Source organism: Leuciscus leuciscus, assembly GCF_965113295.1.
Source record: "Leuciscus leuciscus genome assembly, chromosome: 4".
Classification (NCBI taxonomy): Eukaryota; Metazoa; Chordata; class Actinopteri; order Cypriniformes; family Leuciscidae; genus Leuciscus; species Leuciscus leuciscus.
Window position 1 is genome coordinate 44,121,440 of NC_138728.1, and position 25,958 is coordinate 44,147,397.

General features: G+C 41.2%; 1 protein-coding gene and 2 long non-coding RNA genes across 5 annotated transcripts in view; 1 reads left to right on the forward strand and 2 right to left on the reverse strand.

Annotated features, from left to right (window-relative positions):
* Nucleotides 1-12,344, forward strand: part of LOC309496088 (membrane-spanning 4-domains subfamily A member 12-like) — a 77,428-nt gene extending 65,084 nt beyond the window's left edge. For 2 of the 3 annotated variants that reach the window (XM_082166054.1, XM_082166050.1), the window contains 4 exons: nt 7,134-7,253; nt 10,706-10,816; nt 11,123-11,185; nt 11,418-12,344. In XM_082166054.1, coding sequence (XP_082022180.1) covers nt 7,134-7,253; nt 10,706-10,816; nt 11,123-11,185; nt 11,418-11,510 — 387 coding nt within the window. In that variant the 3' untranslated portion in view covers nt 11,511-12,344. The remainder of the gene's footprint in view (nt 1-7,133; nt 7,254-10,705; nt 10,817-11,122; nt 11,186-11,417) is intronic. The other variant, XM_082166053.1, reaches the window with a different exon arrangement.
* The window catches only part of LOC309496186, an 89,545-nt gene that overhangs the window by 12,807 nt on the left and 50,780 nt on the right, over nt 1-25,958 (reverse strand). The window lies entirely within an intron of this gene.
* Nucleotides 21,840-24,562, reverse strand: LOC309496181. The gene is made up of 2 exons (XR_014205038.1): nt 23,908-24,562; nt 21,840-23,231 (listed from the first exon to the last, which is right to left on the reverse strand). It is a non-coding gene; the product is annotated as an uncharacterized lncRNA (long non-coding RNA).

The following is a 25,958-nucleotide window of genomic DNA, read 5'->3' on the forward strand; positions in this document are numbered from 1 at the left end:
AGCATCCGAACCCTGAGAGGTTGATGGCTCAGCGGACAGGGCAGGCAGAGAAACGATCTGCGCTCTGAACGGGGTATTGAGCGACTTAGGAACGTAACCCGGCCTCGGTCTGAGAGTAACATTACAGTTTCCCGGTCCAAAGCGAATACAATCTTCACTTACAGAGAAAGCCTGTAAATCCCCAACCCGCTTCGCCGAGGCGAGAGCGAGAAGCAGAGCCGTTTTAACCGATAGCTCCTTAATGGCAATCGAGGCTAGGGGCTCGAAAGGCGGTCGTGACAAAGCCTCCAAGACCAAAGCTAAGTCCCACGGCGGCACAGAAGGCGGCCGTGCAGGGCACAATCTCCTAGCTCCCTTGAGGAACCGTGTCACCGACGCATGTCTACCGATAGACTGCCCGTCAACAGGGGGGTGAAACGCGGCAATAGCGGCCACATAAACCTTCAGAGTGGATGGCAGGCTCCCTTCATCCATCCTATACTGAAGGAAGCGTAGAATATCCGACACAGAACAGTCCGCTGGGTCTATACCGACATCCTGACACCATTTAGAGAACACACCCCACTTCAGAGCATACAGGCGCCTGGTGGACGGAGCTCGCGCCTCCGCGATGGTATTCAAAACCCGCGAGTGCAGCGCGTCCCGCCCCGCCCGCTCAGCGACCCTGTAGCGGCCACACATGGAGGCTCCACAGCGCGGGGCTGGGATGCCAGATCGTTCCGATCACCTGAGACAGAAGGTCCTTCCTGAGCGGAATCTCCCATGGCTGCCCTGCTAGTAACTCTACCAAATCCGCGAACCAGGGCTGATTCGGCCAGTTCGGGGCTACCAGAGTCACCGCTGCCTTCTCCTCCCTGATTTTGCACAACACCATGGGCAAAATTTTCACCGGAGGAAAGGCATAGAGACAGACTCTCGGCCATCGCGCAGTCAGCGCGTCCACCTCCCGGGGGGAACGGGACAGCGAGAAGAACATCTGACAGTGCGCGTTCTCGCTCGTTGCAAAGAGGTCGACCTCCGCCCTGCCGAAACGATTCCATATCAGCTGAACCGTCCCGGGGTGAAGCCTCCACTCCCCTTGGGGAATCCCGCTTCTCGAGAGCATATCCGCCCCGCGATTTAGAACACCGGGGATGTGCGCCGCTCTCACCGAGAGGAAAAGCCGGTCTGCCCATAGCAGAAGGGATTCCGCCTGCCTGAATAGGGCTTTGGAATGTACACCGCCTTGGCGATTTATGTACGAGACCACGGAAGTGTTGTCGGTCCGAATCAACACATGCCGCTGCTCCAGCTGAGACCGGAAGGTTTTTAGAGCTAGAGAGACCGCTTCTAGTTCCAAGCGATTTATGTGCCACTCCATCTGCTTCTCTGACCACCGACCCGAGGCGGGCTTGCCCAAGCAGACCGCTCCCCATCCGGTGGATGAAGCGTCCGTCAGGACCTCCACTCGCCGCGTCACTAAGCCCATAGGGACACCTGAGCTGAAGAGATCTGGGTTCCTCCACGGGGCCAGGGCGCGGGCGCATCCGCTGGTGACCATAACGCGCCTGTGGCCAGAATACCACGCACTCGGGGGAACGCGCGCTTTCAGCCAGAGTTGAAGCGGTCTCATATGCAGCAGCCCCAGATGACACACCGAAGAAGCCGCTGCCATCCGTCCCAGTAGCCTCTGAAACTCTTTTAGTGGGACGAGCCTGCCAGGTCTGAAGAGACCGAGAGAAGAACTCAGAGCCTCCGCTCGCTCGGGGGAGAGGCGCGCTCTCATTCTCACCGAATCCAAGCACACTCCCAAGAATGTTATCTTCTGGCTCGGTGTGAGCACACTTTTTTGGACGTTCACCCTCAAACCGAGCAACTCCAAGTGTCGAAGGAGGGCATTCACGTGGCTGACCAGCGTTTCTCTCGACTGAGCGAGAACTAGCCAGTCGTCCAGATAGTTCAAGACGCGCATTCCGCTCGATCTGAGGGGTGAAAGTGCCGCGCCTACGCATTTTGAAAACGTTCGGGGGGCTAGGGCCAGTCCAAACGGAAGCACCGTATATTGGTACGCCGAATCCTCGAACGCAAACCTCAGGAATCGTCTGTGACGCTTCACTATCTGAATATGAAAGTAAGCATCCTTTAAATCCACTGAAGCGAACCAATCCCCGGGGCGAATTTGCGCCAGGATTTGCTTCAGTGTTGTCATCCTGAAGGCGCGCTTGTGAAGCGCTCTGTTGACAGGTCTCAGATCCAGAATGGGGCGGAGACCCCCTCCCTTCTTCGGCACAACGAAGTAGCGGCTGTAGAACCCGCTATCCCGCTCGCTCGGGGGAACTGGTTCTATAGCCTTCTTCTCGAGCAAGCTGCACACTTCCTGCCTCAGCACATGAGCGTTTTGGGGCAAAGTTAATGACTGAATTACGCCGCGGAAGCTGGGTGGTCTGCGTTTGAACTGAAGTGTGTACCCGCGCCGAATTATATTCAACACCCACGGCGAAATGCCCGGAATAGCTTCCCACGCTGCCTGAAAACGACTGAGCGTGGGCTGATCTAAACCTGCGGTCAGACCTGCCTGTGGAGGACCACGAGGAAGCCCATAGAACGGCCGATCGCCTGGGCCGAGCGCTTCGTGGCCAGGAGCGCGAGGTCCGTGGCCGAACGGAGATCCCGGATGGCGTCAGCGTCAATAGAGGCGGCGCCATCCAGAGACTTCAGCTGCTTTGCCTGGAGCACTTGGAGAAGGGCCATAGCATGCAGCGCGGATACCGCCTCCCCCGCGGCACCGAAGGCCTTGTTGGCCTGGTGGGCCGTAAATCTGCAGGCTCGGGACGGCAGGCTGCGGTCCGAGCCCAGGGCGGGAGCCGACGGGCAGAGATGCGCGGCGACGGTCTCCTCGACGGGGGGGATGCTGAGGTAGCCGTGGTCCCCCGCCTCGTCCACGGGGGCAAACATGGCCTGGGTGGAAGTGAGGGTGCGCGCCGATTGCGGGGCCGCCCACGACTTCACCACGTGCTCATGCACGTCGGGAAAAAACTGTGTTCCCCTTTTCGAAGCGGCCTGACGGCGGCTCGATTGTAGGAACCACGTATCCAATATGCTCTTAGATGGTTCATCAGGAGCTTTCCAATCGAGGTCCAGCTCCTCGACGGCCTTCGAGAGGATACGGAAGAACTCGTCCTGCAGGTCCGCAGGGGTGTCCTGCTCCGCGGCCGCCAGCGGTGCGGCCTGCTCTGCACCCCAGTCGTTCTCGGAGGCCGACAGCGACATGGAGTCGTCCCCCTCACTCACCCCGAAGGAAACGAAGTCGAGGGGGATGAAAGGTGGGGTCGGGGAAGCTCACCGGGGAGCGAACCTCGACTCTACGGTTGGGGGGGGGCTACCAGCGGCTCAGAGGCGGCGGTAGGCCCAATCCCCGCTGCTGCGCGAGCTTCATCCCTCCTGGCTCTGAGGGCTCGAAGGGATAAGTCCGCGCAGTGGTCGCAGGACCCTCCGTCCCCGAGGGCTGACTCAGCATGGGCCAGCCCCAAGCACGCGATGCAGAACAGGTGCGTGTCGGTGGGGGCGATGGGGCCCGAGCATAGGTTGCAAGTAGTTGCCATCGGATGCAGGAGACAGTGCGAGTATCTCCGGCGCAACTTCAACGACGGCGAATATAATCCAAGTTGTAGTATCAGCTTTCTAGCACACGATTTAAGCGTGAAGAGAGAGATTCTGAAGGGAATTGACGCTGCACTTGCATTATAACTGCAACGGTGTTTCAGTATTTGCATATTTGCGTCAATTGGCCAGCTCTGCTGGCGTTAGCCTATAAGATTTCAGCGGAAGTGAAGGATGAGAGGAGTTCCCATATACGACATCCGTAATGTCGAGTTCCGTAGCCTTGATAGGGAACTAGAGATTGTAAGCTTTCAAATGATAAATAGTTTGTCAGTATTACTTTAGGTTTTTACAAAGTTTTTGCTTTTATACTCACAACTCTCTATGACAACATCGCCCTCCTGTGGACATCACAACTATTTTTGGTGACAACTTCCAGTATTATTATTTTAAATATATACTGGCAAATGTCCCACAGAGATGGTGACAGCTGTAGATCAGTTTAAACATGAGATGTTTGTAAATATAATATCTGTGAAGAGTTATTCTAGTTACCAATAATTCTGTGACACAACTGCATTCATAAGTTTTTCCAGAATATGAAGACCACAGATTGTAATAATAATAAATATGAACATATAATATTTTAATAAATACACTGGTAAGATTATTTATGAAAATCTATTTTATATTCTTATTCACATGTTTTTACATGTCTTTATTATTTTGTACAGATCAATTTCAGATTCAGAAAGAAGAATGTCTAGTACCGTCATTCCCACAAACTCGTCGACGCTGATCATCCAGTTTCAGGCCCCAGAACAAACGGCTCCAGTGACTGTTAATGTGCCACAGACAGCTTCAGCTCCTCGAGGACTTCAGGCTTTCCTGAAAGGCCAACCAAAAGCACTTGGGGTGAGAAATCTTTCAATAAAATGTATTTTTATATGTGTGAAGTAGGAAAGGTATGGAAACAAATCCAAAAAAGCAGTAGTACAAACATTAACAAACTGTTGTGCAGATCTGGCAACCCTGCTCAGCTAATAACTGTGAGTCACTATCCCGCTGCAATAAGTGCCTGTTTTCTGGTCTTCCTCAGACTGTCCAGATAATGATCGGTCTGCTGATTCTCCTGTTGGGAATCGTGGCTACAATCCTTCCAGGTTCTATCTTTGTCTTCAGTGGTATTCCTTATTGGGGATCTCTCATTGTAAGGAAACAATATACAACTTAAGTACAGTTCAGTCTTTTCTAACACAAGCTAAATATTCTAACAGAAGAATCCTTTCTCTCTCCTCTCAGTAAATTACGGCAGGATCACTCTGCATTGCTGCAGAAAATAAACTCCATGGCAAAGCCTCCTCCAGTTTGTGTTTGGAATGTGCACATCATTGTTATTTTCAGGGGTAAGGGGCAAGACTAAACAAACTTTCCAAAACTGGATGAAAGTAAAAGTATTACTTTCTTTCAAAAAGAAAGAAAGAAAGAAAAGAAAATATTACTGAACCCAAAACTTTTGAACGGAAGTAATGATTTCTGAAGGATCATGTGACACTGAAGACTGAGTAATGGTGCTGAAAATTCAGCTTTGCATCACAGAAATAATTAAATTTTAAAGTATATTTAAATAGAAAACTATCATTTTAAATTGTAATAATATTTCACAATATTACTGTATTTTTGAGCAAATACATTCAGCCCTGATGAGCATAAGAGACATCTTTCAAAAACATTAAAAGTAGTAATGTTTCCAAACTTTTAACTGGTACTATATATATATGTGGATGCTATGAACACCAACAAACATTCATAACACTTCACTTTTTCCACATTTTGTTATGTTACAGCCTTTTTCCAAAATGTATTAAATTAATTATTTTCCACAAAATTCTACTAATAATACTAATATTATATATAAATAAATAAATAATAATACATAATGATAACGTGAAAGAAGTTTATTTGAAATCGTTACAAATTTATTAAAAATAAAACTCCATGGTGCAATCCTGTTTCCACTGATCACCCTTGAGGTGTTTCTACAGCTGGATTGGAGTTCACCTGTGGTAAATTCAGTTGATTGGACATGATTTGGAAAGGCACACACCTGCCTATATAAGGTCCCACAGTTAACAGTGCATGTCAGAGCACAAACCAAGCCATGAAGTGTCTGTACGTGTATGAGAGACAGGATTGTGTCGAGGCTCAGATCCATTTTGGATTAAGCCTATAACATAAAAAGTGAAGCGCTATGGATACTTTCCAGATGCTCTGTAAATGTCTAATTTGATTGACTGTGCATAAAATCCATTATATTCTCATAAAGATCATTGAAGTCTAATCAAAATCTAATCAGTTTGCAAAGAAATCGGTGATCTCCAAATTACCTTTAGTTTTACATGATACAGAAAACATGTCAAGTTGCCAGATATAAATTAATGTATTGCTATTCTATTAAAATGAAGAGACAATATTATTTGTCTATTGTAAAATAGTACATAGAAGAATAGTTCCACACACAGACACCTGTATTATATTTGAAGAGAGATATTGCCATTCGTCCCCTTGGAATTATAAGGTTCTATCTGCGTTCTGAGCAGTTTTGAGATATTGAGCTTTAAAGTTTTTGCATTCCATTCGACTGTGTAGAAAGAACCTTTTTATTTTCTAAATAAAAAGTTCCAAAATGTACACAACTTAAAAAACAACATCACATAATGTAAAGAAGTGGTCACAGAATAAGAATATGTGAATAACTAAATTGACAAAAATGTCAGATAGAACCTTATAATTCCAAGGGGACGCATTGTATAATTGGATTGTCTTCATGAGTCATGTGTTCTTGGACCCCGATAATTGCAACTTTATTGTTTATTTTTATAGTGCTCCATATATTGTTTCATGATCTGCTTTAACACACTGGGTAATGTTGTGTGGTGAGAAAAGACCCAGTAGCGAATGACAGTCAAATAGTCTTTTAATAGAATGTAAATGAGGTATCCACCAGCAGGGTGAATAAACAGAAATCTTCTTGATAATAATCACAACAGAAACAGCCAAAACATACGGCCAGTAATCATCAACGGAGAAATCTTCTAGAATACGAGCTTAGACAGTGGTCAGCGTAGATGCTCGGGCACAGCTGGCGGCTAGCCTCTGGTCACACAGGAGAGTACACAGTAGACGCACAGTCAAGCGCAGCACTAGACACAGAGAGCTGGTTAGAGCATAAGCAGTATAATACTTGCAACTAGATGAATCCCCGACAAGACAAGGAAGAGCGGGTGAGAGAGGCTGACAAAGAGGCAGGAGGAAGAGAGAGAAGTAGCAAACGTAATCAGAGAGAAAAGGGGACAGGTGTGGTGTACTTAGAGTAGAGCAGGAGAAGATAGGAAACAGCTGGGAAGAGGAGTGTGAGAGTGATTGAGTGCGTGCGTAAAACGGGTGAGTGCGATAAGGCAAGTGACCAGAAGAGGGCGGAAAAGGATAGGAAGAGCCAGGATCATGACAGGTAAAGTGCTTTCTAACTTATTAACTTGTTTTTCTGTCTATAGGTGAAAGGTTCACTTGGAATGAACATCTTTTGTGCTATAACTGCAGGCATTTCCATGATTATCCTTTCATTGGATTTGTCTATAGCTTACTGCTCTGGATATGACTGTTATATAACCAAGGTATGTTAACAACTTTTCTAGTCACAGTTTTACTTGCATTTAATAGAAGAATTTCATAGACCTCTTAATGTTACTGATAAATAACGTCTTGATATTAACACCCGCCAAATGGGTGTGTATTTCAGCAGTGGGGTGTTACAGTCACTCCTACTAGCCGCTTCGGCGGACTGAATTTCATACATTTTTCAATTGTAGTCTTAAAATCATCTGAAATAATAAACTAAGTGCAATGTATTGGTCAAAAATAGCGACAGCGAGTTACACACAAACCCGCCTCTCCTCTCCTCACTCACTCATTTCATTTGCTCCAGAAATTTATTCAGACACCTTCAACATTTCTAAAATTATCAGTTTATTCGCTATAGTTTAGAAAATTGACATTATGATTGACGAAGTAGTGTTTTCGGACCATAAACCAGTGTTCTTCAATGTATGTTTTTACAAGAATGTGGAAAAGTCACTGCCAGAAAAAATATGGTCTCGAAAATTCAATTCCTCTACTAATGCTGAATTCTCTATTCTGTATAAAGATTATGGTGAATCTATTTTAGCGGAAACATCTTTGATGAACTTAAGTGTTGATGAGTTGCTGGAACGGTTTACTTCAGTTTGTGTAGATATTATGGATAATGTTGCTCCTCTTAGAGCTAAAAGGAGTAAAATTAAACATTTGCCATGGGATAATGAACCCCTACGGGCACTTAGACAACATGCTCGACAAGCTGAGAGGAGGTGGAAAAAACATAAATTGCAGGTCCACTACGAGATTTTTAGAGAATCGCTACAATCATTTCAGAAGGCCTCTAGAGATGCTAAACACAAGTATTACTCAGATGTTATCACTCAACATGTGAATGATCCTAAAATTTTATTTGAGATAATAAATTCAGTTATTAATCCTAGGCAAACTAGGTATCCAGATCCTTCAATCTTAAACTGTGAAGATTTTTTGAATTTTCTTAATGATAAAATTGCTGGTATACACTCTACAATACTAAAAGTACAGATGACTCCGATTTTTGACCTGGCTGTGCCTTGTAGCACGGAATGGAGTGAATTCCATCTTATTAACCTTCCAGCTTTGGTGGATATTGTTGTACATCTTAAGCCTTCTTCATCTAAAGATGATGTCATGTCACCTCGTTTTTTTAAGGAGATTTTTGCTAGTGTAGGAACCACAGTGTTGAACCTTATTAACAAGTGCCTTAGTCAGGGCACTTGTCCAGCAGTTTTTAAGTATGCTACAGTTCGTCCATTATTAAAGAGGCCTAATTTGGCAATAGAGGATCCTAATAATTTTAGACCGATCTCAAATTTACCTTTTTTAGCCAAGGTTTTAGAAAAAGTGATATTCAAGCAGCTACAAGCACACATCACGGCAAATTCAATTAGCGAGCCCTTTCAGTCGGGCTTCAAGTCCTGCCATAGTACTGAGACAGTGCTAGTCAAAGTGTTGAATGACATCTTTGTTTCATTGGATAATGGGGAAAGTGTTATTCTGATTTTACTTGACCTTAGTGCAGCATTTGATATGGTGGACCATGAGATTTTAATCAATCGTTTAGAACATTGGGTTGGCCTAAAAGGCACTGTTCTCAAATGGTTTAAATCCTATCTTACAGACAGATTTTTTTCTGTTAGCTTTGGGGGCTGTGATTCCTCAAGATTACATCTGCCTTGGGGAGTCCCACAAGGATCAATTCTTGCCCCAATTCTTTTCTCCCTCTATATGTTACCATTGGGGGAAATTTTTCGGAAACATAAAGTCTCATTCCACTGCTACGCTGATGATACGCAGATTTATCTGCCCGTGAGAGAATTAAATTCAAATTCACTTGATACTTTATTGGCATGCTTACATGATGTTAAGGAGTGGATGGCTGCAAACTTTTTGAAGCTAAATGAAAATAAAACTGATGTTATCGTGTTTGGCCCTAAAAAACATGACGTGCTGCAGTACTTGAATACAACTTCTTTGAATGGTTTTGTCAAAACTAGTGTAAAGAATTTGGGATTTGTTCTGGATAGTGATTTAAAGCTGGACAGGCAAATTAGCTCTGTGGTGCGATCCTGTTTTCTTAGCCTACGTCTGTTATCAAAGACTAAACCATTTCTATCTATTTCAGATTTTGAGAAAGCCATTACGTCCATTGTTTTTTCTAGAATGGACTACTGTAATTCCCTTTTTTATGGTGTTGATGCCGGAGCAATTGTGCGTTTACAGAAAATTCAAAATGCTGCAGCTAAAATGATAAAGTCGGCAAAGAAATATGATTCTGTGACTCCACTATTAATTTCACTAAAGTGGCTGCCAGTAAGATGTAGAATTATTTATAAGATCCTCATATTAGTTTTTAAGGCTTTGCACAACTTAGCCCCAGTGTATTTATCTAGCCTGGTGGTAATTTACACCCCCTCTAGATCACTGAGATCTGAAGATAAACAGTTGCTTTGTACTACCAGGACTAGATATAAACATAGGGGTGATAGAGCATTTTCTCGAGCAGGTCCAAAACTATGGAATGACCTTCCCCAATCGATTAGATCTGCTAAAACCTTATCCATGTTCAAAGCCATGCTAAAACAACATCTTTTAAACTCTAGTGGAGGGCTTTTTTAACTGGATTATTGTCTGTATGTTTTTTTTTTTTTTTTTATGTGATATGTTTATTTATTCTATTGTTCTGTGTTTTTTATTCTGTTGCTGTGAAGCACTTTGGGCAACGCCAGTTGTATTAAATTGTGCTATATAAATTAATAAAGAAAGAAAGAAAGAAAATGATAATAACAAACTACAAGAACTCAGAGTTATCAAATCAGTTGATATTTCACTGGTTTTGTCCATCCTTCTGTTAGACTGTCTCACAAATGAATTAGGTTGATTAGCTGTCATCTGTTAAATTTAATTACACAATTACATAATACCAATTTAGGTATAACCAATTACCAAGCAATGCTTAATTTAATTCAGTCTGTGTGTAAAAAGGTCACATTAGCAATTAAAGAAAAAACACTAAAGCAAAACATGGTCAGATCAAAGTGTCTGAATAATTTGGTAGTCACTGTATGAAGAATTTTTGGATGAAGAATGTCACAGTTTACTTTATTTTTCTATAATAATTTGTGGTTTACTGTAGCCAAATTATGGGATAGAATTAAAATTATCTATATGGCAGTTTTTCCCCATGGTTTTGGTAAAATTGTAGCCTGTGAAAATGCTGAGTGGCTTGTAACTTCTGGAAACCACTCGACACAGTGGCTGGTGAGCAAAAAAGTTAATGTCAAGCCCTGTTTACCATGCAAGAAGGCTTTGACATTATACGTTAAGTTTGATTTGTTATATTACCATATGAACCTCAAGGATTGTACATTCTGCACTTGCAGCCAGCGTATGAGTGAGTAACTATCATTTATTTTATTGATATTTGTGCTAATGATGAGTGTTTTCTCAGACCGTATACCAGGGGATCAGTGGTGTGTCCTTGGTATTCACTATCCTTGAGTTTATCATCTCCATCGTTCTGTCAGCATTTGCCTGTAAAGCCAACGCCTGTTCTCCACAGGTGAGTGATGCGTTCAGGGCTAGAAGCTGAGTGGCCACTATGGTTGCTAAGCAGTTGCTAGGGTTTTCTGGGTGGTTGCTAGGACATTGCAGATTGACAGAAAGACGGGTAGTTTTTCAATTTCTATTGTTTTCAATAATCTGCACAAGTTTCGACACCAAAATATTTCAGCAGGATTTTTGTCTTTTCCTTTTTCCATTTGAAATAGTGTTGTCTATAAACCTGTAATACTAGAACTGTCATCCAATGTTATTACATTTATATTGCAGTAAGAAGGTATAAAACGCAACATGTATTTTTCCGAAGGTGCTGAATGTTCACCAAGTTGTTATTCCACAGTCCTATGCCTTTAGACCCAATCCATCAGAGGTAAGAGAAGCTTGTAGCACCAGTCTAATGGGACTTTGTGGAAAATATAATATGTGTGTGTGTGTGTGTGTGTGTGTGTGTGTGTGTGTGTGTGTGTGTGTGTGTGTGTGTGTGTGTGTGTGTGTGTGTGTGTGTGTGTGTGTGTGTGTGTGTGTGTGTGTGTGTTCAAGAATTGATTAGAATGATCAATAAATAAGCATTAAAGCTGATGGCATACCTGTTTTTCCTGCAGGTACCTCAGGTGAGCAACTCTTCCGTGAATCACAATCCTGCAGATGTTCCCCCACAATACAGTGAATGTGCTGATCCTAAATATGAATATTAAAAAGTGGACAGAGCTGTGGTCCTGCTGTTGGATTTGATGCTTTCACAGGACACACGGATTCTTCCAGTGATTCAGGTCTTGTCCACACTAATACCTGTGGCATCTTTTAAAAGCTGTTTAAACTTGTGACAATTTTTGATAAATAACATTGTTATTAAAAAAAGAAAAAGCATATTTTTCTCTTTGTTTTGTCCTTCTGTCCACACTGAGACGCATTTTTATTAATTAAAAAACATTCTCCAAAGTGGATGAATTTGAAAACACCGTTTTCGCGTTGAAGTGTGGACTGTCAAAACTAAGGTTTTTAAAACATTTACGTAAGTTTAGTCATGTGACGCATATTCATGTTTATACCAGTATTGTGCCTATTATGTATGATTCACTTTCACACTGTTGCTAAAATATGTTACTTTACACACTCTTCATAGCACAGTCCTGCAAGGAAGATCCTGCAATTTGCTCTCCTGCAGTAAAACATGAGAGCAGTCTCGCTTTAGACCAAACATATAATGGTGACTGAGCGCATCAGTGAATGCGGAGATATTTTGCTAAATAAAATTATCCTGTCAGAAGAATTGCGCAATAACTTTATTATTTACTTTTCCATCTGTATCATCTCAGTGAGCTTTTGTGAGGTTTTACGCATGCGCTGTACAGTGTATTCAGCGTTTTCAGGAGTTTTTCAAAAGAAAGTGTGGACGGAGAGTGAAAACGCCGTTTTTAAATGTATGTATTTTTACAATAAAAAGAGGACACGAATGTACTCACTGGATGAAATAGTAAATACAGATTTGTTAGTACAGACACTTGTGAGTAAAAATACTATTCAAGATACTGCTTTGCAATTTTTTTACATCAACAATGCTGCCTAATCATCAGTGAAACTCTTTTTCTCTTTAAAGATAATAAATAAACGCAAATGGCTGATATAACTGAATGTTTAAAACTTGCAAAGTAAAAGCAAATATTACAATTATTCATAAAATTCCCTAAAGTCTCAGTCCTCTGTGTGTCCTTCAGCAGGCTTCCTGTTTAGGGGTTGAAAAACAAACTTAAAGATTAGAGTAGCACAAAGAGCAGTCTACCCTGATTAAGTCTCGTTTCTTTTCTTTCTGGATCTCAGGATTGGATCTGTTATTTTCCAGTGATAAATGGTCAGAGTTTATTTAGAGTAGTCAAAAATAGAAACAAGCAGATTCTGTGCAGGACAACGGCACACCCTCTAGAAGCAACCCAAAACTGAATTCAAGGAATTGCGTCCTGCAGAGTTTATGTAATGCTTTGGGTTCATGTTTCATGTCAGTCATGTTTCCTGTCTTGTCATGTGATTCTCTTGCCCTCATGTGATCCTGCCATGAGCTTCCCTAGTCTTTTGTGGCATGTTATCATTGGTTAATTGTCTAATCATGTTTAAAGGAGTGTCTTGTTTTGTAATTAGTCCTTAGGCTTGTTGGTCTTCATACAGCTCTGCACAGACCGATCGGTGGCTGACTTGAAGCAGTGCATTCCGGTTAGAAATTTTGTCCAACTTGATACATCGCTGACGCCACGTGACGTATGCCATCAAAGTACCGCGAGAGCGTTTCGAGAGTAGCCGGAGAACTTAGCCAGCGCAGCTTCTCAAGAGCGGCTGCATGAGCTCTGATAATTCCCCCAAAAAACTCACTTGAAACTCAAGTGATAAACACTACATCCCAAATAGAGAGGTGGGCAAAGTACCCTTTTACCAATGGCCACAGGAGTCCCCAAGTGCTTACATCAATTACATCAACCCCCCTAAATTGTTCAAACAATTGCTTGTTCTTCAGTAAACTTCCCCAAATAGGAAGCACTTCGTCTACAAAATAAAAATTATAAAAAAAGAAAAATAAAATTACACAGATTATAACAATTACTAATAAAAGAAAATACCACAACACAAAATCATTAATAAAAATAAAACAAAATTCAAAATAGAAAATAAACAGCAGCGTAATCCAGGTCCGTGTATCCTGCCATCAAAGATATGTTTGCACCGCGCAGAGCTGGAAGCAAGTCTGTTTAGGCACGTCCCTCCGACCTGCACACACACACACACAGCCGTGAAATTTAAGTTTGTTTTTTATAAACATGAAACGGTCCACCAGAAAAAAGATCATACTGCATTCACAATGACTCTAACACGATCGTACAGGCTCTCGCTGCACTCGAACTGTGTAGTGACTAGGGCTGGGACGGTATTCATTTTTTTTTACTGCGGTTGAAAAGCAAGAAATTCCCGCGGTATAGTGGTAAACCGCTTTAAACCTCAACCCCCCTCCCCACCGTCCCCCATTTTTTTTTCTGCTACGTCGCGCTGGAACAACAAACAAAGTGTGGCAATGATAATCTCAGGTACTGTTTAGCCTATGTGCTTTATTTAATGTTAAAAGCATGCAATGTGACTTTGAATATCGTTAAGTGCTCCAGCTTTGTAGCTGTAAAAGCAACAATGGATAATTCACCTCAGATCTTGATGGAAACCAGAACGTTAAAACTGAAGAAGTGTATTCTTTGACAAAGATTGTTTTAGTAACTCAGTAGCCTATGCATTTTTTATAATGTTTAAATGGTGTAATATTTGTGAATTTGATTATGTAGCCTACTTATCCATTTTCTTGCAAGTGCCGTCAAGATTCTTCTCTGGTGCTGTGCACTTGCCGCGACTCTGCAAGGGTTGACAAACACGGTCTTCACGTGAGAGAATTGCGTTAAATGAGCATGTGCAATTAAAAGCTGAGGTCCTGCTTTTGGGGCTTCAATTTATAGGCTATAAGACATTTGCAATATAATTGGGAGTCTGCACAGGGTGTTTATTTTGAAATTGACTTTTTATTTATTTTGTACTTTTTTTTTTATTTACGGTGCGGCTTGGACGCGGTGTCCGTCTAAAATAGACTAGGCGCCTATCTTTAGCGAAGCGGCGCGGAGAGACGCTTCTGAAATGTGCTGCGTCGTGTAAACACAAGCATTGACTAGAGTAGGCGCGATCAGCTCCGGTAGCCGCGTCGCAGCCGTAACGTGCCACAGAGTGTAAATAAGGGGTTATAGTCAATAGCCTACAAATGAAATGTTATTATGTGTCATGGAACATTGCGCTCTCCAACTTGTGAAAGGTCAGATTTGCTCCATCTTTTGATGATACGTTTTTTTTGGAAAACCTTGAATCCATGTAAGACACAATGTTATTAGACACAATCCATGTCATTAGAATCATTGAATCCCTGTCATTAGACACAACGTGAACACATGTGAAGGCCAGTGTTTATTTATTTTTTATTTTTTTTGGTGATGACCGTGACAAGCACAGACCCGAGGTAGGTGTAGGATTTTCCAGGTGATTTGTTCAAACATAATTCCACACAGAACTCAACATTCCAGACCCCAAATCACCCATCCAGGCTCCAGCCAGGCTACACTAAGAACTTTTTATGGCCAAACTAAAGGAAGAACGTTGTCAAAGTTAGATTGTTTGGGAAAGACTGATTGGTTCAGAGATGGCAAAAGCTTGGTGCCCGATCAAGATAACAGCAGAAGTTGCTGGACCCCCACGACAGATACAAAACAGACCGCCTTCTTCTTAAGGAACTCTCAATGAGCCCAAGGTTGAAATCTCTTAAAACCAAAGAGACTGAGACTTTAACTACAAAAATACATAAAATCATCCCAGAACAATTCTCGATGGACTTATAATCAAACATCATGCAACTACATAATTCTATATTGTGTCTACAATATATGTGTGTCTAATATGCTTAGATCCCATATAATTCATGTAAGTGTTATAACTATTAGATGTTTGAATGCAAGTGTGTCGTGTCTCCTATCAATATGATTGTATGTTCTTAACTCAAAAGATGGCTTGATTGAAATCTGTGTAAAATGTTTCCTATTCTTATAATAGTAAAAATGTCTAAACTGTGGCCTCTTTTCTCTCTGCTAGTGCTGGAGTGTAAGGAGATCAGAAATAACGCATGATTTATGATGAGACAAATAAAGACAGTGTCTAATTGGTCAGAACTGATCCAGGAGGCTGGACAAACATTTGAGTTTAAAATCTTTAGACCTGAACAAAGCTTTGTTAAAACAAGGTTAGAAAAAGTGCGCAAAGGGAGAAGAGACCAGAAAGACTAGTAACCATGTAAACGCGCAGACGAAATAAACCAAATCAAGATCAGAAAAACATGGGTTCAACAACTTCATTCAAGCCATCTAACTACTCTCATCTCAATTTTCTTTCTTTTCTGAGCTTTCTTTTCTTTTCCGTTGTGAGTCTCGGTTCTAAGTTAAGTTTTGCAGCAAAGTTTCGGTCCACGATTCGACTGCAAAAAGCCAGCTTCAAACAAAGACTTTCCATCCATCCGCCAGCACACCACGTGATTGGCCGCCCCAGACATCTATCCAAGCACGAGGAAAACGCAACGAAGGGAATCCCGAAAAGGAACGCAAAGACAAGCAAGTAGCCTCCAGACTCTTGGATTTTATCATCTCACTCTTAAAACTCATTCTTTTCTCACTCTCTCTTTCTTTCTACAACTCGTATGAATGTCTGTGCGTGTGTTTGTGTTAGATATTAGTTTTATGTGTTAGAATAATCAATAAAGTCTTGTTTGTATTTTAAAGAGAATGTTACTTGTGTTATGTGCTTACAAATTTAATGTCTTAAACTTCTGATCTAAGTTACCTTGCTAACTATAGTGTTTCACTATAGTTTGGATATTTATATCCGTTGCAGAGCTGATAGTTACAGCCAGTTCAAATGAACCCTGAACGAGTCATTTGCTCGGTTGTAATAAGTGATTCTTTCGAATTCCCTATAAATTTATTAATAATTCCTTTGAGCTAAATTGACGAATCACTACAATTACAAATACATTATATAGGCGTCACGTGACCGCTGTATTGCAGTAACCGTCCCAGCCCTAGTAGTGACTACAGAGCACAGACTTTAAATTATACACCAATATTATAAAATCACATTCCACGTTCCACTCATTCACATACCTGATCAAACAATGAACAGAATAAATGCCCCGAACCACAAGACTCCACTAGGAACAGGCGACCAGGATGCAAAGAGTAACGCACACTAGAGATGCGCGGTTGGCGGTTACAGCCGCGGACTCCGCGGATAAACCGCAGATCGGGCGGATGACGTGACGAAAAATAATATTTTAATTCAATTCGGGCGGGTGGCGGGCGGTTGAACCAATCAAATGAAAAATATATGTATACACCAATCAGCGGATGGCGGGCGGGTGCGGTTTTGAAAATTGGTCAAAAACGTTGGAGCGGATGGATGGCGGACGGATGATGAGTTTTGTGATGCGGTTGCGGATTAAATAATAGCCCATCCGCGCATCTCTAACGCACACCCAGCCATTTGAACGTTGCACTTATATTTAAACGCGCAATCATTGTAATGATTAACCAGCCGGTTACCTGACACCGCTAATCTACTGGGCAGATAATTCAGTTCTCCACCAGGGGGAGGTATAGGGGGATTTCCCACTCCACTACAAATAATTTAGATAATACACCAATTGCTTCTTTCCAAAAGGAATGTACACTCACCTAAAGGATTATTAGGAACACCTGTTCAATTTCTCATTAATGCAATTATCTAATCAACCAATCACATGGCAGTTGCTTCAATGCATTTAGGGGTGTGGTCCTGGTCAAGACAATCTTCTGAACTCCAAACTGAATGTCAGAATGGGAAAGAAAGGTGATTTAAGCAATTTTGAGCGTGGCATGGTTGTTGGTGCCAGACGGGCCGGTCTGAGTATTTTACAATCTGCTCAGTTACTGGGATTTTCACGCACAACCATTTCTAGGGTTTACAAAGAATGGTGTGAAAAGGGAAAAACATCCAGTATGCGGCAGTCCTGTGGGCGAAAATGCCTTGTTGATGCTAGAGGTCAGAGGAGAATGGGCCGACTGATTCAAGCTGATAGAAGAGCAACTTTTACTGAAATAACCACTTGTTACAACCGAGGTATGCAGCAAAGCATTTGTGAAGCCACAACATGCACAACCTTGAGGCGGATGGGCTACAACAGCAGAAGACCCCACCGGGTACCACTCATCTCCACTACAAATAGGAAAAAGAGGCTACAATTTGCACGAGCTCACCAAAATTGGACAGTTGAAGACTGGAAAAATGTTGCCTGGTCTGATGAGTCTTGATTTCTGTTGAGACATTCAGATGGTAGAGTCAGAATTTGGCGTAAACAGAATGAGAACGTGGATCCATCATGCCTTGTTACCACTGTGCAGGCTGGTGGTGGTAGTGTAATGGTGTGGGGGATGTTTTCTTGGCACACTTTAGGCCCCTTAGTGCCAATTGGGCATCGTTTAAATGCCACGGCCTACCTGAGCATTGTTTCTGACCATGTCCATCCCTTTATGACCACCATGTACCCATCCTCTGATGGCTACTTCCAGCAGGATAATGCACCATGTCATAAAGCTCGAATCATTTCAAATTGGTTTCTTGAACATAACAATGAGTTCACTGTACTAAAATGGCCCCCACAGTCACCAGATCTCAACCCAATAGAGCATCTTTGGGATGTGGTGGAACGGGAGCTTCGTGCCCTGGATGTGCATCCCACAAATCTCCATCAACTGCAAGATGCTATCCTATCAATATGGGCCAACATTTCAAAAGAATGCTTTCAGCACCTTGTTGAATCAATGCCACGTAGAATTAAGGCAGTTCTGAAGGCGAAAGGGGGTCAAACACAGTATTAGTATGGTGTTCCTAATAATCCTTTAGGTGAGTGTGTATGTTTTCTTGCATTAGTTGAGGTGCAAGCGGTCCTCTCAAAGTCCACCTTAAGGGCATTACTATCCAGAGCCGATCCTGACCTCCCTGGGGCCCTAAGCAAAATTCTGTTTTTTCCCTCATACCTGACCCGTGAGCCATGAACTATTTGCCATTTCCACACAGTCACACCTGACACCCCAGTGTTCCCACTACAATCCCTCCTTTAACTAGTTCTAGTGAAAATGTAATTCCTGATATCAGAAGACATTGTTACTAGTAAAAAGTTAATTCTTAATATCAAGAATTCACATTTTAAATAGTACAAATTGAATTATTGATATCAAAAATGCATATCCTGTGAATGAATAAAAGCTAAAATGGCGCCATAGCATGTCACTGTGTTTTTAAATGATCAAAGTAATTCTTGATACTCTTGATTCTTGATGGTTATTATTTACTGAGGGATGTGCATCCATATTGACCAGAATCTCCAGCCAATCAACATTTTAAATTCAATGGAGCCTATCAATAGTCAATGTCAATACATTGCTTTCCATATTGCATTAGTGCAGAGTTGTAACTAAACCTTGACTTAGCGACTAGATAATCATCGTCTTGTTTTAAAACTATAATGAGGAGTGCCATCACGCCCATATTGTACTGGTCCCAACTCACAACAGATGTTTCTGCTGGAAAGTGCGCGTTTCATTTCATGCACGTTCATATGATCGCATGTTAACGCGCGACGCGGTTATCTTTTCCGAGCTGCAGTTTATAAACAAACACCGTTGTCCTTTGTCGTTTATTAAACATAATAAATCAACGCACATCAACTTAACTTTAGCCTACTGTTCTTTGCTGACATCAAACTTTGAGAGGAGAGCACACAAGTCTACCTGATAACTGTTGCCGCAATTAACTCTCATGGTGTTTTTTTCTCTCTCTTTTCGTGACCAGAAAGATAGTTCCGCTTCATTTTCTCATCGATATTGTAAACATTGATTGACGCGCTTTGACACGAGGGGAGGCGGGGCCTTGAGTAATTTGCGGGGCCCTACGCACTTTGCGTAGTGTGCGTATAGGGCTGATCGGCTCTGTTACTATCGAACGCAGAAATGCGCAGGTCGTCAAATGTCTCCATATCCGTTGATGGTTTGAGACATTTGACCAAGAATGTTTCCACCATTTGTATTGCACTCTCTGTTAGCTGTGGACAGTTGAAATTGAGAATCAGAGAAGAGTTGTCTGGTTTACGGACAGTGTTCAGAGCTGCAAGTTTGGTTGATATTTAGCTGGTTGTATCGCACCCAGTCAGCGCATGTAGTGCTGGGAGACTCTGTGTGAGCTCGTCTCCCAGCGCTATGCAGATATCATGAAGTGGTAATATTGATCTTTTCACTCCTGAGTTGCGGATGAGCCAGAGCTCTTGGAGGCCAAGATTTCTCCAATTGACTGTTATGTGGTATTATAGGCACACAAAGATATCTGTGTCACCTGATGACAGTGTCAGTGATGTAGATCCTGTACGGTGACTTAAAATGTTAAAATTGACCAAAATGGTTTTGTCCGAAATAGACAGGCCTTCCATAATATCAGGCGAGTTCTTAATATTGTTTATGAGAAGGACGGCTCTACATTTGACAGAGTCGAGTGGTCTTATTTATTTGATATACTCAGACGTTTTGGATGTGGTCAGAACTTTTGCCAGTGGGTAAAGATTTTGTATCATAGCCCGATAGCAAAGGTCATTACAAATAATTTAACTTTCAAACCTTTTAAGTTAACACTTTAGAATAATGGTCCGTAGTTAACAAGTAGCTATGCAGGAAGTAATAGGTAGTACTGCATTAACACCGAACTTAATACTATTAACTAATATGGAAGCAATATTAACTAAGCAGTAAGTCATATCTAATTTAGTACAAAGGTAGTTCCTTGGTGGGTATTTGATTATTACTAAAGAAATATATCCTCATTGAGAACTACTTGTGAACTAAGAAAGAATAACCAATTAATTACTAATCACAAAAGTAACGTCTAAAAAGTGAACAATTGTGGGTTTTTTTTACAGAAGCTTGTGCCTCAAATGGGTTGAGATTGTGACTACTACTCTTACCAAAAGATGGACGTATGTTTATTTCAAACTTAAACATAGAATAATACTAAATTATAATTTGTTTACAATTTTAAATAATTAGGAAGTGATGCTGACACTCATGATTGGATTAGTTCACTATTATGAGCTCTATTGAGAGTCAGTTCAATATGTCTCAGACTCCAAAGACCTACCTTTATGTTACAGTAGCCGCCTGAGGACTTCTCTTTAGGATATGAATATAAATATTGATGTTCTCTTGTCAAAAACAATTTGCATCCTTAATGAAGAAATTGGCTGCATTTATGTTGCGATAATCCCAAAACCACATCTTCCAGTTTACAATGTTCGTTATAATATTACTAGTGCCTCACAGAAATGAATGCCTGTACAGTATGTGTCAAATATAAAATTAAATAACTTGTATTACTTGTGAAAAACATGCTGGGCCCTATTTTAACGATCTGAAACGCAAGTGTCAAGCGCAAAGCGCAAGTAACTTTGTGGGCGGATCTCCGGCGCTGTTGCTGTTTTCCCGGCGGGATAAATGCCTCTTGCGCCCGGCGCAAATCTAAAAGGGGTTGGTCTGAAGTAGCTTCATTATTCATAGGTGTGGGGTTGGTCTGAAGTAGCTTCATTATTCATAGGTGTGGTTTGGGCGTAACGTGAAATAAACCAATCAGAATGTCATCTCACATTCCCTTTAAGAGCAGGCGCGCTTGTTCTAACCCATAAGAACCCGGACCAATTTCTCCTTATAGGAAAATTATGGGGCATATAAAACAGACCAAATGGACCACTTATAACATGTTTCTGCAGTTGTTTCTGAAATACAACCCCTCCTTGTGAAAGATCTGTAATGTAACATATATGTGACATTGGGCGTTTATGATACATTTTTAATGTTACATATATGTCACATTGGGCGTTTATTTCTCTGCTGAAAAAAAACATTTTTTTGCTTAATAACAGTTTTTTTTTTCTGTTTATTTTCTTTTCCACAACATATGTGACCAGTCACGGAAAGTAGGGACACAAGTCGGTTCTGGGGCATTTTGAGTTATTCACATATTCTGAAAGTGTAGTATTCAAGCTTTCCAACGATGTGTAACACATGTAAATCTGATAATATTTGGAGAAGTTGTGGCCATTTGAAGGTAGGCACTCAAAAAAAACTGAAATGGTAGAAATCTGCTTCTAAAGATTGGCGAGTTCTCGCCCTTCTGGGAATGACAATAGGGCTCATTTACATCTCATTTAGATAAGTCATACCCCCTGTAAAGCTCCCCCGTCTCCCCCTCCCCCCTGAATGTACCAATTCTACAAATTCTCTAAATAAAACATCTCCAGTTAACTGGCAGAGCATTCATTTCGTTCGTTTTTTAAATAAGATACTAGCGCTGAAATGTGTTTTTTTTTTTTAAATCAAGTGATCAAAGTGCTCGTTGCCGCTGCGATCAGTGGCGCAGATAGGCTACAGTGTTTACTCGTGTGGCTCGCGCACACACTGCATTGTCTTCACTCGACGCGCGCTTCAATCCGTTGCGGATACTCTCTATTCGTTCTGTTGAAATAACAAAATAATTCAAACGTTTGCGTGTCCCTGCTTGATATACAACCACTGATGAACATAATCGTTTTGATGAGAGAAAAAAAACTATGCGAAAAAAAAATCCATACAAGGGCGGATTCAAACTCTCAACCTCTGACACGGCTGGCGAAAGCTCTACCACTGTACCATTCATATACACGTTAATTAAATGGGCGGATCTATGTATTGGCACTGACAACATGTATTAGGCTACATCTCATTAAACGACAAATTAAACCCCATGTAACCTACTATTTAAATCGATTGCTGGACATCGTAATGTTATTGGCGTCCATGTTCATTGAATTTTGAAATCAGATAGAGCCGGCCAGAGCGCTGCATAATAAGTAGCCACGGCTTATTCAGTATGGAAATACACACAGACAATGACACGCCCCTACTGCGTTCTAGAATCTCCGAAAAACAAGCCGATTTCAAAATCAAAATGTACGCTTTTAACCCTCTGAGGTCTGAGCTGTTTTCTGGGCCCTGGAGGTGTTCTGACATGCTCTGACATTTGTGTTTTTTTCTGTTACTAGTGACATTTTCATGGCTAAAGTCTGATTGTATTCAGCACTGTATTCAGCACAAACTCTGCTACAATAATATATCAGCAGCATGTATGTAAAAGTTTGTAGTTTTGAGATAATGACATTTATGCGTGGTTTGTGAAAATACAAAAAAAAAATCTCACTGAAATAAGGCCATGAAACCCATACTGATTATTTCTTCACAAGACTTTTGAAAATTGTATGACATAGCCTAGAATATTTGCTCCAAAACTATGTGAAAATCACCCTGACTGCTCATTCAGATAAGACAATATATTGATTTAAAATTTCTAAGACGTGTTTTGTGTGACAAAGCCATATGCGAAGAGGCGTGATCATCTCATTAATATGTAAGCTTTTAACACCTGAGAAAGACAAAGACACTCCCCTAACTGCCCTATTAGGAGCGATCAGGCCCTGTCATTCAGAGCAACCTTGCACAAAGAATGAGGAGATTTAAAAAAGAATGGCTTTTAGATTGTTTGGATTTATTTACAACACAACACAATCCAAAAATACAAATGACAAAAGAGCACATTGAAAACAATGATCCAAAGACAGAGACCTTTGTGCCATTCCTAAAAACATTGTACATACCTTTCATTTCCAAGGTGTTTAATTTTCACTTTACCATGTTCATGTACAGAGACTCATGTGAATGTTGAAGTCAGCAGGACTCAGTTGCATCTGGTCCCTGAAAGAAAAAAAAAAAGGAAAAAACTGTGAACATACTGATATCAAGACAAACTATAGGGCTGCACGATTTTGGGAATAGATTTTAGATTTTTCTGGTTAAAATTTATTTTTAAAATTCACAGAATACACACACACACACACACACGTTTCCAACAATATATAATGAACACCAGGTTTGTTGTGCCTTGTAGGCATAGGCTACGCAGTGCTGCATAAAATAATAATAACAATAAATTAAATCTTCCAAAAGATTTCAAGAACAACTACGCTAGAGAAAAATATATTGATTATCATATGTTACTTCAAATGTTTCCATTCGTTATGATGATATGAAATGAGATAATAGTAAAAACATAAAGCCTAATGTTTGGTGCATTTTTCCTTTCAAACGCAATCGCGCTCCAAAATATGATACATTCAAACCCACAGCGCGCTCAAAAATATGATACTCAAACCCACAGCGCGCTCCAAAATATGATACATTCAAACGCCATCGCGCTCCAAAATATTAAACATTATGGTTATACATATGTTTGAGCAGATATCCACAAACAGTATTTAACAGGAAACACGGGTCTAAATAGTATAATATTCACCATATATCTAGCAACAGTTCAACTGCAATGTGAAGTTTATGCAACAATACCATAAACTAATAAGTAAGAATTTCTTACCTTACATCTTTCTTGTCTTCAAATCGCGTTCTTCTTCTTCTGAGTTAAATCCAATGTAAGCTCACAGCGCGTCTTCCAAACTCGACGAAAAGCAGAGACTTGTGAAGTTTTTTGGTGTTTTGTGTTTGAGGTAACGAGGGCGTTCGCGTCCCATGTGGAGATTTGCATGTGAATCTCTTTTGCGCGAGTGGGCGTGTCGAATTAAAAAGTAATTAGCAAGCGTTTGAGATACTGGACATCCTGTTGGTTTTATACAAATTACTTAAACAGAGAATATTTGTTTGCAGTTTGAATCCGATCATTTAAAAGTACACACTTAAATGTGTATAAAGGTATATGGCTCATAAATGTGTGAGAAGTATTCGCTGAGTTATGTTTCAGTTTATAGACGTGCTCAAGAAAAAAAAGTTCACCGCGACGGAGAGGCAGAACGCACACACTGTTTATTTTCTTTATTTTACAAAAGCACAATGTTTTGATTTGATTGTAAGTGGACACATACAAAAGTAAAAATATCACATATTATTTTTTTATATTTCTTTTTTCTGTATAACCATAAATGACGGAGTAATTTAAGTTTATGTTGCTGCTATGTGAAAAAAATCCAGCAAAACGCGTCGGCGCGTTTCTCGACCTCAGAGGGTTAAATATACCAATACTGCTATCTCAAATATGGAGAGGCTTCTTCGTGATCTCAACTAACAGATTCTGCAAAAAAACGAAAATCAAAACGCTTCTTTCTCATTTTGCTCGAAAGTTGTGCTGCCGACTTGTGTCCCTGGTTTCCGTGACGGGTCACATATATCAAAATTATTACTTTTCTGGGAAGATAGCCAGGCATTGTTTGCGAAACATATCAAGCCATGGAAGGATCTTCCAACACTTATCCCCTTCTTTCCGATTTGCCGAATCATTGTTGTCAATTAAGTGTAGGCTTGCTACCAGGGTCTGAAAACGGTTGCGTGACATGTTGTCGGCCACCATGGGACACCTTGTGTCATTTTCCCAGTATGCACGATTTCCTGGCATGAGGTGCAGACCCATGCGCAGATGGATACCAATCAGTATGTCCATTTCTTTAACAGTAGTGTTGACATTCTTCTGAGTTCCAGATTTTTGCACACTGTACAAATTTGTTCCTCTAGTCTAGGAGCTCAAGCATTTCTGCTGTTATGAACTTTCTGAAATACTCCAGGGGCATTAGAAGATATTATGGCGGTGTGTGACACTTGGCCCTTTGAATGTGCACTCAGGGATTTCAAAAAGTTTCTTTCTCCAATATTTTTATTTATTTATTTTTTTACCCTGGCTGGTTGTATTTTGCTTCCCAGAGGTTGTTTGGTTGTGCAGCTTCTAAATCTAAATCACTTGATGTTTGTCACAATAAATACGGATGAACCCAAACAGGATGTACAACAAATAGTTTAATTACTAACAAACAGGGAAAACAAAACCCACGAGGGGGCAAAACGTAGACAGAACACAAAGAGACTAAACTAAGACTATAACTAACAATAACTAGACAATACTCTGGAACAAGAAACTCACAGGATATCACAAGGTCTCAAAACTTACAATGATCACACAGAGGTAAGGATCACAATGAACCGACACAAGACAGCAAACACAAGGAGACTAAATAGAAGAACCAATAAGTGGAACAGGTGATGCTAACTAGACAATCATGACAAACGAGGATAACAAGGGGGCGGGGTAAAGTAACGAGACACACAAGCACAAGGCCCAAACCAAAGACCATGTGTTGTACACAAACATGGGTCTGCCATGATCCTGTCTCAGAACTAGAAAACTCAAGGACTAGAGGACAGAATCATGACAATGTTATTGTCTGAATCAGACCCATTTGATTCATCTTCCTCCATGTCTTTCTTGCTAAGGGTGTAATCAGGGTCATCAATGTCTTCTTCCTATAGTCACTGTCACATCCCTCATACTCACTGTTATCTCCCTGGATAATTTTCAGCACATTCTGAACATCAAGTTGTTTCCTGAATCTATTCATGTTATTCTTACTACAAAAAAGTTAAAAT